This window comes from Salvelinus alpinus, chromosome 4 (assembly GCF_045679555.1).
Source record: "Salvelinus alpinus chromosome 4, SLU_Salpinus.1, whole genome shotgun sequence".
NCBI classification, from domain to species: domain Eukaryota; kingdom Metazoa; phylum Chordata; class Actinopteri; order Salmoniformes; family Salmonidae; genus Salvelinus; species Salvelinus alpinus.
Window position 1 is genome coordinate 91,239,753 of NC_092089.1, and position 15,284 is coordinate 91,255,036.

General features: G+C 45.7%; 1 protein-coding gene across 2 annotated transcripts in view; it reads left to right on the plus strand.

The window, feature by feature from the left end:
- The window catches only part of LOC139574671 (catenin alpha-1), a 251,524-nt gene that overhangs the window by 18,487 nt on the left and 217,753 nt on the right, over window positions 1–15,284 (plus strand). For both annotated transcript variants that reach the window (XM_071399447.1, XM_071399448.1), the window contains exons 4-5: window positions 8,704–8,870; window positions 14,819–14,938. In XM_071399447.1, the coding sequence (XP_071255548.1) occupies window positions 8,704–8,870; window positions 14,819–14,938 (287 nt within the window). The remainder of the gene's footprint in view (window positions 1–8,703; window positions 8,871–14,818; window positions 14,939–15,284) is intronic.

Genomic DNA, 15,284 nt, shown 5'->3' on the forward strand with positions numbered 1-15,284 from the left:
GCAACTCCCGTATGGGAGAGCGCCGTGCGTCCTCCGAAACACGACCCAACCGAGTCGCGCTGCTTCTTGACACAATGCCCACTTAACCCGGAAGCTAGCCGCACCAATGTGTCGGAGGAAACATCGTGCACCTGGCGACTGTGTCAGCGTGCACTGCGCAGGGCTGACCACAAGGAGTCGCTAGAGCGTGATGGGACAAGGTCATCCCGGCAGGCCAAACCTAACCCGGACGATGCTGGGCAAATTTTGCGCTGCCTCATGGGTGTCGCGGCCGGCTGTGACACAGCCTGGGATCGAACCTGGGTCTAGTGACGCCTGTAGAACTGTGATGCAGTGCCTCAGACCGACCTCTCTTTCACCCCTCGGGTCTCAGTTGGTCTCTCGCCTCTCGCTGCTGCCTGTGGCTTGTTGTGTGAGACACATTGTAGTTATTTTATTTAGTGAGCTGGCCTTGTCTGGTGGGTTAGACCATTGCGGTGTGGTGGAGACAGAGGGACCAGAGGAATAAAGGATGTATCTCCTCAAAACAGCCTCCAATAGGAAGGAAATACAGGAGTAAAGATGGAGAGACAAGGGCTGACTCAAATTAGTCAACTGGTCGTTATATTGTTGATCTTCAGAGAGAGACATTACATTTTATATATCTATATTTTTGTTATGGCACACGAGACACCGGTCTTATTCGCGCCCATTGCGGAAGCTGATACTAATCTGTTGCTGATGCCATGGGAACGGAACAGTCCAAGAAGAAGGGGTGTGTGGGTAAGATGCACGTCTCTCTAGAACGCGCACTCCTACCAATTTGTGCACATTCATTGTTTCGTAACTTCATTGTGTGAATTGTTTGATTGTTAGTCTCTATCAATTCTCCATTACATATCACCAGTAGTACATTTATTGTTTATTCCCATCATCCATGTTGGTTTGGTTACGGTCATTTCTGTTAACGCATATTATTTCACTCTTTTACCGTTCTCTTTGTCAGAGTGGACACGTTGTTTGCAGAGCGCAGAACCTATGCTACACTTGAGAGAAACCAGTTTTGGATTATTTCGTAACATTTTAAAGTTTTTTTTTTTTGTACATTTGGTAATTTTATTTGGAGTGCTCCTGTCAATGTTGAGTAAGGATGTGCACCTGATTACGCGTAGGAGTAGGCCTATCTGGCCTCCCGAGTGGTGCAGTGGACCTGGGCACTGTGCCATTAGAGATCCTGGTTCGAGTCCAGGCTCTGTCGCAGCCGGCCGCGACCGGGAGAAACATTTGGCCCAGCGTCGTCCGGGTTAGGAGAGGGTTTGGCCGGCAGGGCGTGTCATTGTCCCATCGCGCACTAGCCACTCCTGTGGCGGGCCGGGCGCAGTGCACGCTGACATGGTTGCCAGGGGTACGGTGTTTCCTCCGACACATTGGCGTGGTAGGCTTCCGGGTTAAGTGAGCATGGAGGATGCATGGGTCTCGACCTTCGTCTCTCCCGAGTCCCATTGCTGCAACTCCCGTTCGGACAAGACTTAACTACCAATTGGATACCACGAAATTGGGGAGAAAAAGGGCAACAAACTAAGTAGGCCTGTTGGCTACCTGGTCTGCGTGCAAATATAGGCATATTAATGTGCCCATTTAGGGATCTGATCGTATTTCTGATTGGCCTAACGAACTACCGCTAATGAGACGTGAAGCTTCTCAAAGTATTGTTTACTAAACCTCCAAGCAACATGCATAGAAAGTCTATTACATCCATGGAGAATGACTGACTAAAGTTCCTCAATGGATTTGGAAAATCTTTACAGCTCTCTTTTTCAATTAACCACTCTGCTTGAAAGGGGACAAATGTCATAAAATATGCCTTACCTGATTACTACTTATCCATTGCTCAAATATCTTACAGCGGTGTCTGTCACAAGCTCATTAGGGCTCGGAATATTTTATATAAAGTTGTACGTTTGCTAGCGGGAGCTTCGGTTGAACCCAAGTCAACAGTAGATGTTTCAAGTTTGCAGGCAGGTCATGTATAGCCAATGTGATTTATAGAATATTTATTTTTATCAGGAAATGTTCTACCTGCAGGCTGCTATGTTTAAAAAAAAAATGGTTGCCTTCATAGGCTCTTTTTACATAATTGGCAATTTAATTAACTTTTTATTTTTTGTATAATTTTTATTTGGATAGTATTTTAATTAACCACATAACAATGATTTTGAGAAACGAAGATGCGATTTATATATTTAAATGAAACGGTGTGGGGAAAAATACACGTTTAAAAATGTAAGAATGGCCTCCCGGGTGGCGCAGTGGTCTAGAGCACTGCATCGCAGTGCTATGCTGCGCCACCAGAGTCTGGGTTCGCGCCCAGGCTCTGTCGCAGCCGGCCGCGACCGGGAGGTCCGTGGGGCGACGCACAATTGGCTTAGCGTCGTCCGGGTTAGGGAGGGTTTGGCCGGTAGGGATATCCTTGTCTCATCGCGCTCCAGCGACTCCTGTGGCGGGCCGGGCGCAGTGCGCGCTAACCGAGGGGGGCGGGTGCACGGTGTTTCCTCCGACACATTGGTGCGGCTGGCTTCCGGGTTGGAGGCGCGCTGTGTTAAGAAGCAGTGCGGCTTGGTTGGGTTGTGCTTCGGAGGACGCATGACTTTCGACCTTCGTCTCTCCCGAGCCCGTACGGGAGTTGTAGCGATGAGACAAGATAGTAATTACTAGCGATTGGATACCACGAAAATTGGGGAGAAAAGGGGATAAATTTAAAAAAAATATATATAATAATAATAATAAAATAATATATATATTTTTTTTTTAATAAGAATGGACAACTCGCGGTCGGCCCGGGATTTGTTATATTCGGGGACAGCCCAACTGGGGGCTGATTTTGTATGTGGCCACCGTGTCTGTACCAAATGGCACCACATTCAGGATATAGTGCACTACTTTTGACCTGGGCTCTGGTCACTACATTGACTATAGAGTGCTGTTTTGGAGGAGCACAGACTTCTGCAGCAGCATTCATGGCTGCTGGGTTACATTTCTTTCAAAACCGTTTGAGTGAAACCTTTCTAGGCAGCAAGCAGTGTACTGTTAGACGAGGGCAACGAGACGGGTAACGTTGCTCTGAATGTCATTGTTGGAACATTTCACCGAAGACAGGGGTTGACACAAGCATTTTTAGCAGCCGTTGTTGTAGTTAACATTTGACAGAATCCTATATAATTCATTTTCCCCCTCCAGTAACATTTTTATTTTTGGTGTGTCTGCTCTCGCAGACAAATAATGAATTTATAAGAGTTAGTTTTATGGGCTGGTCCTGATGGGACCTGAGGAGAGTAGGGCTGGTTCATACAAAGTATGGACTGTATGTGTGGACCTGAGACAGACTAGGTCTTTTCCTAGCACTGGTCAGAAGTCAGTTATTTCATTTCTTTAGCCAGGAAATAGTTCATTCATTATCAACTGCCACTGTTTTCCAAGGAGTCCCGACATCCCATAAAACTTTTTTAAAACGTTGAAGCATTGCCACAACGCCTAATATTTTACCGCTAACAAATGCCAACTCTTTCCTCCGCTTCTCTTTCGTCTGTGAGGCTACAATATGTGCCGTTTCCTGAGGAAGCTGTGAACCGAGCTTGTAGTCTATTGCGTGTCTGTTTGTTATTAAAGAAAGTAAAACAGTATGTTTACTATTGTGTTCATGAGTCTGATATTAAATGTGTCTACTGCTTTTCATTAAATCAACAAGTATTGCATTTGTGTGTGTGTGTGTGTGGTCTACAGAACTTGGTTCAGTTATGGCCTATACAAATCTGTTCATATGTGCAGAATATTGTATATAAATTTGTTCATGTGGTTATATAGAGGCCAAAGGCAAAACAATTGCCTGCTCTAAGTTAACAGCCTATATTATATCTAGGACTAAATGAATTCATCATGTGGTTAAATAGAGGCTGAACGTTTAAAACAGCCTATACTAAATCTAGTTTCAACAATGTGTTTTTAATTTGATCAAGTTTTTACACCATCCATTAACACAAAATTCACTAAAACATTATCAACAAAAAAAGCTTAGCGAAACACAAAATGATGGGGCAAAAATAAGTAGGCCTAAAATTTTAATTTCAAATGACCTCAAAATACAAACGTAGCCTACATGACAATGCAGCGACGTAAAAACAAGTTTACGAACAAATCGTCCAAGAATGTGCTTCGTGTTCTGGTCTCATGATGATTTTGGACTCTTCGAACGCGTTGAAATTGATAGGTCCCACAAAGAAGTGTCCAAGTAGGCTAGGTGCTCATTTTTCTCGGATAGATGTTGGACACGCACATTGACTCTGTACCGGTACCCCCTGTATATAGCCTCCACATTGACTCTGTACCGGTACCCCCTGTATATAGCCTCCACATTGACTCTGTACCGGTACCCTCTGTATATAGCCTCCACATTGACTCTGTACCGGTACCCCTTGTATATAGCCTCCACATTGACTCTGTACCGGTACCCCTTCTATATAGCCTCCACATTGACTCTGTACCGGTACCCCCCTGTATATAGCCTCCACATTGACTCTGTACCGGTACCCCTTGTATATAGCCTCCACATTGACTCTGTACCGGTACCCCCCTGTATATAGCCTCCACATTTATTCTGTACCGTAACACCCTGTATATAGTCTCCACATTGACTCTGTACCGGTACCCCCTGTATATAGCCTCCACATTGACTCTGTACCGGTACCCCCCTGTATATAGCCTCACTATTTTACTGCTGCTCTTTATTTGTTGACTTTTTTTCCCTGAACTGCATTGCTTGTTCTGACCTCAGAATGAATGCTGAGGGTAGCAGTGCAAAATCTTTTTAAAGCTGAAATATTTGGGTTATTAGCATATGAATGACTTTGCAATTAGATTTCTGGACTTTTAGAAGCCATCCATCCAACCCATTTATTCAGAAATGCAATTTCAGTGAAAGTTGGCGCCCCCTGCTATAGCCAAATAGATGATATTATAGATGAGAACATTTTCGACTATATGAAGAACAGCTATGCACGATTATAATGAAATGCTGCAAACAAAGCATGGTTTCCTGAACTTTAGATAGACTCATAAAGAGAAACCGGCTCTACAGCTGGCTTTAGTTTCCCTGTAAGGAAACTCAACGTAAGTTGAATGCGTGAGGGGGTTCAGGGTTGCATAGTACCTTCCACAAAAAGTTTTGCCCGACAGACATGTCAGCAAGAACATACCTCGTGTCTAGTAAACACGTTATACATGTTGAATTGATTTTAATTAAACATGATCTAATATTATGACACAGGCCACGGTCTGTATTATATAACAAGACAAAGCACCACTTAACTAAGGCCAGAGGGAATGTGTCATGACCCAGCAGCACAAAGCCAAGACAAACACCGCTACTTTATTTATTATACCGGATGACGTGTAACGCCGCTACTTTATTTATTATACCGGATGACGTGTAACGCCTCTACTTTATTTATTATACCGGGTGACGCGTAACGCGCTACTTTATTTATTATACCTGATGACGTGTAACGCCGCTACTTTATTTATTATACCGGATGACACGTAACGCCTCTACTTTATTTATTATACCGGATGACGTAACGCCTCTACTTTATTTATTATACCGGATGACGTAACGCCTCTACTTTATTTATTATACCGGATGACGTGTAACGCCGCTACTTTATTTATTATACCGGATGACGTGTAACGCCTCTACTTTATTTATTATACCGGATGACGTGTAACGCCGCTACTTTATTTATTATACCTGATGACGTGTAACGCCTCTACTTTATTTATTATACCGGATGACGTGTAACGCCGCTACTTTATTTATTATACCTGATGACGTGTAACGCCTCTACTTTATTTATTATAGAGGCCAGCATCCCGGAGTCGCCTCTTCACTGTTGACGTTGACTGGTGTTTTGCGGGTACTATTTAATTAAGCTGCCAGTTGAGGACTTGTGAGGCGTCTTTCTCAAACTAGACTAATGTACTTGTCCTCTTGCTCAGTTGTGCACCGGGGCCTCCCACTCTTTCTATTCTGGTTAGGTCCAGTTTGCACTGTTCTGTGAAGGGAGTAGTACACGTTGTTGTACGAGATCTTCAGCTTCTTGACAATTTCTCGCATGGAATAGCCTTAATTTCTCAGAACAAGAATAGACTGACGAGTTTCAGAAGAAAGTCTTTGTTTCTAGCCATTCTGAGCCTGTACTCAAACCCACAAATGCTGATGCTCCAGAAACTCAACTAGTCTAAAGAAGGCCAGTTTTATTGCTTCTTTAATCAGGACAACAGTTTTCAGCTGTGCTAACATAATTGCAAAAGGGTTTTCTAATAACCAATTAGCCTTTTAAAATGATCAACTTGGATTAGCTAACACAACGTGCCATTGGAACACAGGAGTGACGGCTGCTGATAATGGGCCTCTGTACGCATATGTAGATATTCCATTAAAATCTTGCGTTTGCAGCTACAATAGTCATTTACAACATTAACAATGTCTACACTGTATTTCTGATCAATTTGATGTTATTTTAATGGACCAAAAATGTACTTTCTAAGTGACCCCAAACTTTTGAACGGTAGTCTAAGTATGAAATAACACACACGGAATCATGTAGTAACCCCAAAAAGTGTTAAACAAATCAAAATATATTTGAAATTCTTCAAAGTAGCACCACCCTTTGCCAGAAAAATCCTGGAATCGGTAGGTGTCCAAACTTTTGACTGGTACTCTCTGTTGGGTAGCTGGCAGAATCTGTTAAGTCGCTGTGTGTGTGTCTGTCTGAGGCCTCTGGCTGTAAGCATTAGGTCAATGTCACTGCGTGTGTGTGAGAGGAAGAGAGTTTGGACTTAGCCTGGGTCAGACTGCCTTTCTCATCTCTTCTCCTCCCTTCTCTCAAATAAGTTTCTAATGCAATTAACTCTTAGCCTGGATCCCAAACAGCCTCTACATATGCTTTGCTCTGATGCCTTGGCTGGGATCAGGCCCAGCAGTGGGCTATTGTGGATGCTCCCCAAATGACTCCCTACGCCCTATATTGTGTACTACCTTTGGCCAGGGGCCTATAGTAATGTACTATATAGGGTGCCATTTGGGACATACACAGTGGGCTAGGGGAGTGGAATTTCATGATTTTAAAACAGTCTTAATGTATATCTTGGCTAACAGGGACAGAAGAAGAGTTTTCTGGGCCTGACAAATTAGTTGCAGTGTGCCTACAAGGTCATGGGCCATTTATTTTTATTTATTTATTATTATTATTATTTTTTAAATTATACTTTTTTTGAGAGAATGAGACCAACGTGTGGATGGCGGGTGTAGGCCTAATACCAGCTGACGCTAGCAATAGAATATTAGTAGTTAGCAAACGCTATGAACCAACAGACTAGCTAAGCCAATCGGTGAGTCGTTTTCATGATTTTAGATGAGGTTAGGCTGTCCCAGGCACCAGATGCCTGTTCCACGTCTTTATTCATTGGTAGGGCACACAGCCTCCCCAAAATGTTATTCTAGGGTGCCCCTATCAAAATGATGCGTTGAGACCAATCAAGGCCAATTTTCTGTCTCAGTGCAAGAGGGCCCACCGCTCGGCCTGTGTGGAGGTAGATATGGGGGAAACGCTGCCAGCCAGGCATCACTTTATCCATGGATGATTATACAGACACTGAGATATCTATCTACAACCCTAGAGAGATGTATTAGTGACTGGCTGCTTTTAAAAAGATGTCATGAACTAGGCAGGTACACATCTGATGCCAATGGTCTGATTTTAAACGGTACACTGATTCTCTCACACCGTTTTGATGTCATGGATGGTCAGCCTGAGATCGGACCAGTTTCCCTCAGACCCTATCCCTGAGATGTTAACCAAAGCAAGAGGCGGGATGGCTATTTTGTTGTTTGGATCACAGATTGCTTCTTTAACATGCATATACAGTATTTGTAGTCGGCGTGAATCAAATGTCAAACCCTGGTGTGACTAACACTGGCTCAGTGGAATATCTTCATCACTCTTCACTCTGCCCTGCGACGCTCTGCAGTTTATATGTTAATGAATGCTTTAAATTAACACTGAAATGTCAGCAGTCCCTTTTCCTCTCTCTGGCGGGTTCCCCTCTCTCTCTCTGGCGGGTTCCTCTCTCTCTCTGGCGGGTTCCCCTCTCTCTCTCTGGCGGGTTCCCCTCTCTCTCTCTGGCGGGTTCCCCTCTCTCTCTCTGGCGGGTTCCCCTCTCTCTCTCTGGCGGGTTCCCCTCTCTCTCTCTGGCGGGTTCCCCTCTCTCTCTCTGGCGGGTTCCCCTCTCTCTCTCTGGCGGGTTCCTCTCTCTCTCTGGCGGGTTCCTCGCTCTCTCCCTCTCTCTGGCGGCTCTCTCCCTCTCTCTGGCGGCTCTCTCTCTCTCTGGCGGGTTCCCCTCGCTCTCTCTCTCTCTCTGGCGGGTTCCCCTCGCTCTCTCTCTGGCGGGTTCCCCTCGCTCTCTCTCTCTCTCTCTCTCTCTCTCTGGCGGGTTCCCCTCGCTCTCTCTCTCTCTGGCGGGTTCCCCTCCTTCACTGTAACATGGCTGTATCCTTATGAGCTGTTCTGGCTCGGACAATGGTAACTTGTATAGGGAATAGGGTGATATTTAGGACCAACCCTTTAACATGTCTTAACTGTCAAACTGTCCTTCCCTGTCTTTGTCCCTAAGGTGAATCCATGAAGCAGGCGTCAGCAGAGTTTGCGGAGGACCCCTGTTCCTCGGTAAAGAGGGGTAACATGGTCCGTGCTGCCAGGGCCCTCCTCTCTGCTGTCACTCACCTGCTGGTGCTGGCTGACATGTCTGATGTCTACAAGCTGCTGCTGCAGCTCAAACTGGTGAGACACACACACACACACACACACACACGGAGAGAGACGCACTCTCACACAGACACAATGAGAGAGACGTGTGCCCGCACACACGTCATGAATAACTAAACCATTATTAACTTGCGTCTCATGCTTCATCTCTCTGGCTTTGAGTCACATCGTGAGGTAGCTAGTCATATACCTCCCAATGTAGACACACACAGATGGATGATGGGTAGCTTGTCAATGTAGACACACACAGATGGATGATGGGTAGCTAGTCAATGTAGACACACAGATAGATGATGGGTAGCTAGTCAATGTAGACACACACAGATAGATGATGGGTAGCTAGTCAATGTAGACACACACAGATGGATGATGGGTAGCTTGTCAATGTAGACACACACAGATAGATGATGGGTAGCTAGTCAATGTAGACACACACAGATAGATGATGGGTAGCTAGTCAATGTAGACACACACAGATAGATGATGGGTAGTTTGTCAATGTAGACACACAGATAGATGATGGGTAGCTAGTCAATGTAGACACACAGATGGATGATGGGTAGCTTGTCAATGTAGACACACACAGATAGATGATGGGTAGCTAGTCAATGTAGACACACACATGGATGATGGGTAGCTTGTCAATGTAGACACACACATGGATGATGGGTAGCTTGTCGATGTGGGCTCTTGTGGATATGACAACTTCCATATAGGGAAAAATATTTTGCTTGTTTATGAATAACTTAAATGTGAAATGTATTTTATTTCTTCGTATAAAATATAAATCAGATCTTAAAATAAGGTCTGATTCACCTTTTGAAAAGAAAGCCACACAGGTCTAGTTGTTACGCAGTTTTTGTAGGTAAATAGTTTTCCTGACTCAAACTAACGTTGTGGTGTCTTGACTAAAGGCCTACATTTCAAACAAGGTCTTCTGTGTTTGTCTGTCTCTCGACCTGTACTTCAGTTTTATTGTTGTGGAAATGAAACAAAATCCTGACCTTTAAACAAGGTCACACACCTCCAGTCAATAGATGACCTTACTGTTTATCATCTCCTGTAGACTTAGTTCCAAATGGCACTCTATTCTCTATGTAGTGCACTACTTCTAACCAGGACCCATAGGGAATAGGGTGTAGTGCACTACTTCTAACCAGGACCCATAGGGAATAGGGTGTAGTGCACTACTTCTAACCAGGACCCATAGGGAATAGGGTGTAGTGCACTACTTCTAACCAGGACCCATAGGGAATAGGGTGTAGTGCACTACTTCTAACCAGGACCCATAGGGAATAGGGTGTAGTGCACTACTTCTAACCAGGACCCATAGGGAATAGGGTGTAGTGCACTACTTCTAACCAGGACCCATAGGGAATAGGGTGCTGTTTGGGACTGTTAGTAGTTGATGTTACTCTTAAATAACACAAACCCCAAAGCAAATCAGAGGGAGTAGGATTATTCATATATGTTATGCTGAGAGGTAGATGGTCATTCTCCCCTGTCCTCAGGGATTCTCTCCCTCTCCACAGAACAAAGGGAAAGCATGTAGTTTAATAACCCAGCCCTAGCCTGTGGTTGACCAATTAGAATTCCTCGCAATAAAACTGGGCCAATGGTCAAATAACAAGAAACCTATTTCAGAAGACCTATTCCTCCCATGTCTCTGAACCACTGATCAATAATTCCCTATTACAGAAAAAAACACTTTCCATTGATCGTTAGTTCTCTATTGACCTCTTGTCCTTTTGACCTCTTGTCCTCGAGTCTCTGAGTTTGTGTTTTTATCTGGGACATATTCTTACAGGACGTAGACACAGTTTCAGCTTCAGAACACAATCTCTCTGTGTCAGTGAGTAACCTGTTCTGATGTGAACACACCAACACCACGACATTGTTTGATACAATGACCTCAGTGTGTCTGAGTCACTTTTACAGCCGGGATCTAAAATGGCCGACATCTGTCATTCTTCAAGCCTCAGACAGGACATCAGGTTGATCAGGAAATGGACTAGGGCCTGTATGCGTTAATTGTCGTGGACTTCCGGGTGCAGATCTAGGATCAGTGTTGCCTTTTTAAAATCATAAGGTTATATGGACAGCTAGATCAGCACTCGAAGACTTTTTATGAACACTGGGTCCAGGCTTCTACAGAAACGCTATGATTTACTATGAAACTGAGTAGAAAAAGATTTGAAAAGCACTAGTTTCTGCTCTTGAGGTTAGAGAGCCTCCACAGCTATGTGTGGTGTTGCCTTGTGGGCGAGGCCCCACCCTGTGTTCTAGTGTGTTATTTTAAAAACCCTTCCCATACTGGCTCTTAACATTCAATTCTTCCACTTTACCCTGTCTTATCAGGAATCTGTTTTTAGCCCACCACTTCACTGGGTTAGTGCCTTCCAGATACTTGGGCCGTGTTCTAAATGGCAAAGTGTTCCCTATGTAGTGCACTACTTTTGACTATGGAGCCGTATCCCAAATGACACCCTGTTCTCTATAGTCCCTATTCCACATGTGTTCTGGTTAAATAAAGTGCACTATATAGGGAATAGGGTGCTGTTTAAGACTCATGCAGACTGAGGCAGTGCTCTTGCTGTAACTGAGTATCTTCTCTCGGGGCTGCAGCGAAGTCTGAGATGAAGCCCTGGCATGCTCTGGACACTGGTCACCCTGTGGCATCATGTTAGAGAGAGATGAAGCCCTGACATGCTCTGGACACTGGTCACCCTGTGGCATCATGTTAGAGAGATGAAGCCCTGACATGCTCTGGACACTGGTCACCCTGTGGCATCATGTTAGAGAGATGAAGCCGTGACATGCCCTGGACACTGGTCACCCTGTGGCATCATGTTAGAGAGATGAAGCCCTGACATGCTCTGGACACTGGTCACCCTGTGGCATCATGTTAGAGAGAGATGAAGCCCTGACATGCTCTGGACACTGGTCACCCTGTGGCATCATGTTAGAGAGATGAAGCCCTGACATGCTCTGGACACTGGTCACCCTGTGGCATCATGTTAGAGAGATGAAGCCCTGACATGCTCTGGACACTGGTCACCCTGTGGCATCATGTTAGAGAGATGAAGCCCTGGCATGCTCTGGACACTGGTCACCCTGTGGCATCATGTTAGAGAGATGAAGCCCTGGCATGCTCTGGACACTGGTCACCCTGTGGCATCATGTTAGAGAGATGAAGCCCTGACATGCTCTGGACACTGGTCACCCTGTGGCATCATGTTAGAGAGATGAAGCCCTGACATGCTCTGGACACTGGTCACCCTGTGGCATCATGTTAGAGAGATGAAGCCCTGACATGCTCTGGACACTGGTCACCCTGTGGCATCATGTTAGAGAGATGAAGCCCTGACATGCTCTGGACACTGGTCACCCTGTGGCATCATGTTAGAGAGATGAAGCTCTGACATGCTCTGGACACTGGTCACCCTGTGGCATCATGTTAGAGAGATGAAGCCCTGACATGCTCTGGACACTGGTCACCCTGTGGCATCATGTTAGAGAGATGAAGCCCTGACATGCTCTGGACACTGGTCACCCTGTGGCATCATGTTAGAGAGATGAAGCCCTGACATGCTCTGGACACTGGTCACCCTGTGGCATCATGTTAGAGAGATGAAGCCCTGACATGCTCTGGACACTGGTCACCCTGTGGCATCATGTTAGAGAGAGATGAAGCCCTGACATGCTCTGGACACTGGTCACCCTGTGGCATCATGTTAGAGAGATGAAGCCCTGACATGCTCTGGACACTGGTCACCCTGTGGCATCATGTTAGAGAGATGAAGCCCTGACATGCTCTGGACACTGGTCACCCTGTGGCATCATGTTAGAGAGATGAAGCCCTGACATACTCTGGACACTGGTCACCCTGTGGTTCCCTGTAGCATCATGTGGGTGTTGCCAGCCAACTGCAGGAGAGTGAGATGATGGCTCTTTCGGTGTCCCAAATGGCTCCCTTTGAAATGCACTACTTTAGACCAGGGCTGGCACCCTATTCCCTAGGAAGTGCACTACTTTAGACCAGGGCCCACAGTGCACCATTTGGGATGCTGTACAGGCAGACTCTGGGTGGATTATAGGATCGTATCAAATTGATAGTGGTTCCTGAATCCTGAGATGTTTAAATGTTTTCCCGTGGGGGAGAGGGAACTGTACAGCCATACACCTGTTAGCCCTGTGCAAAAGTAACATGTATGGGCATGTATGGGCTAGAGCATTACTGCCGAGCCTGGGCCTCAATATAAGATACAGCTGGTTTATTCTCGGGCCTCAATAGAATAGGCTACAGCTAGCCTAGCCTCGGGCCTCAATAGAATAGGCTACAGCTAGCCTAGCCTCGGGCCTCAATAGAATAGGCTACAGCTAGCCTAGCCTCGGGCCTCAATAGAATAGGCTACAGCTAGCCTAGCCTCGGGCCTCAATAGAATAGGCTACAGCTAGCCTAGCCTCGGGCCTCAATAGAATAGGCTACAGCTAGCCTAGCCTCGGGCCTCAATAGAATAGGCTACAGCTAGCCTATTTTTGTATATTTTATCGGTTCTCACAATGGATGGCTGAATATGGTCTGAGCCTTTTAGACATGCGTTTATTGATGGGATTTCAGTTGTCACCCTGGGTTTGGTTACAGCCAAGCCTCAAATGGCACCCTATTCCCTACATAGTACACTACTAGAACCGATAGGAGAGGGACCCTGCCTAGAGATACAGTATTAGGACACAGCGCCTCTCTCTCGCTTTGTGTGAAAAGTAAAGTGTAGTCTGTAAGCTAGCTAACGTGTGGCCTCGACTCCTGCCAAAGCTGTGCTCTCTAGGCAGAGAGGCCTACTACCCAGGAACTACAGACAAAAACAAACAAGCTTTGTTTTGGATACATGATCTGACACATTCAGAGATGAGCATTGTTCCTGTCAAATACTGCTGTAGTAAAGACTCATAGGGTGAGTATTAAAGACTCATAGGGTGCGATTTCGAATGCAGGCTAGTGCACTAATATAGAGAGTAGGGTGCCGTTTGTGACGGATAACATTTGACTGACGACAGGAAGAGGAAGTTGATATGTATCTTTCTATTGCAAAAGGTGTTTCAGGAAGATTTCTTCTTCTTCTGTTAGCTTCATAAATGTTCACGGGAGTTCCTTTTTTTCCTTTGCATTATTAACACAGCTCAACCTGAACACTAGGCATAGTACTACCGGATGAGATCTCTAGTGTGTGTTATGGGAAAGATGGAGGGCAAACAGTTTTTCTGTTGTAGCAGATAGTAGCTATTGAATAATTTAGCACGAACTGTAGCCTAGGCACGAGTCTTTAATGGACTGTTGAGTGGAGGGAGACATGTTGACTGTGTTGGCAGCTCACGGGGAAGAACAGCCTTCGTACTACAGAGTTCAGAGTCCCAAATGGCACCCTATCCCCTACGTAGTGCACTACTTTTGACCAAAGCCCTGAGGGCCATAGAGAGCTCAAACCCATGGGCCCTGGTCGACGTAGTGCACTATGTAGGGGATAGGGTGCCATTTGGGGCCAAAACCCCCTTATGAAATGCATGATGGGATCTGAATATGAGGATGCTGATTGAGCGTTGAACCTGAATGTAGGTCCTGCTGTTCCCCAGGCTACATTTCCATTGTGCTTTTCAAAACCCGCTGCTGACAAGATCAAATAGAGGAACAAATGTGGATTCTCTCCTTCCTGCTCTCTCACTCACTGCCTCACATATTCTCCTATTGCTGATTTTTTACGTTTGAATATATTCAACATTTCACGTGTCAGAGATGGATTATTTTAGTGAGCAAAGAATACTCAAGGTTGTGGTGCCTGGCCTTAAACGATAACAAAGTAAATCAATAATGAAATATACACTTGTACTAGTGGTGTAGCCAGTCCACAAAGTAACGCAGAGAACCCTGCCTGTCTAAACCGTGCGTTCCTCTGCAACCCCTCTAGGTGGAGGAGAACCTGGTGAAGGTGCGTAATGCTGGAACAGAGCAGGACCTGGGCATACAGTACAAGGCCCTGAAACCAGAGGTGGACAAACTCAACATGATGGCTGCCAAGAGACAGCAGGTATGTACTGGAACGTCTGAGGGAGTGAGATGGCCTGCCAAGAGACAGCAGTCAGGTCTGTACTGGAACGTCTGAGGGAGTGAGATGGCCTGCCAAGAGACAGCAGTCAGGTCTGTACTGCGGGGATGTTTCTGGGTTAGAGAGGGAGAGAAGATGACAGTTAGGTGAAGGAATATGAAGGGTAGGTGAGGACAGGGGAGAGGGAGGTGGGGGTTAACGATGGCAGGGGATTGAGAGGGATGGTGAGAGGAAGGAGATGGTGTGATGTAGCGAGGGAGAGCGACATGGGAGAGGGGTGTTATTAGGTGGCTTAGCTAACGAAGTCCTATTTCCACTACGATTGACG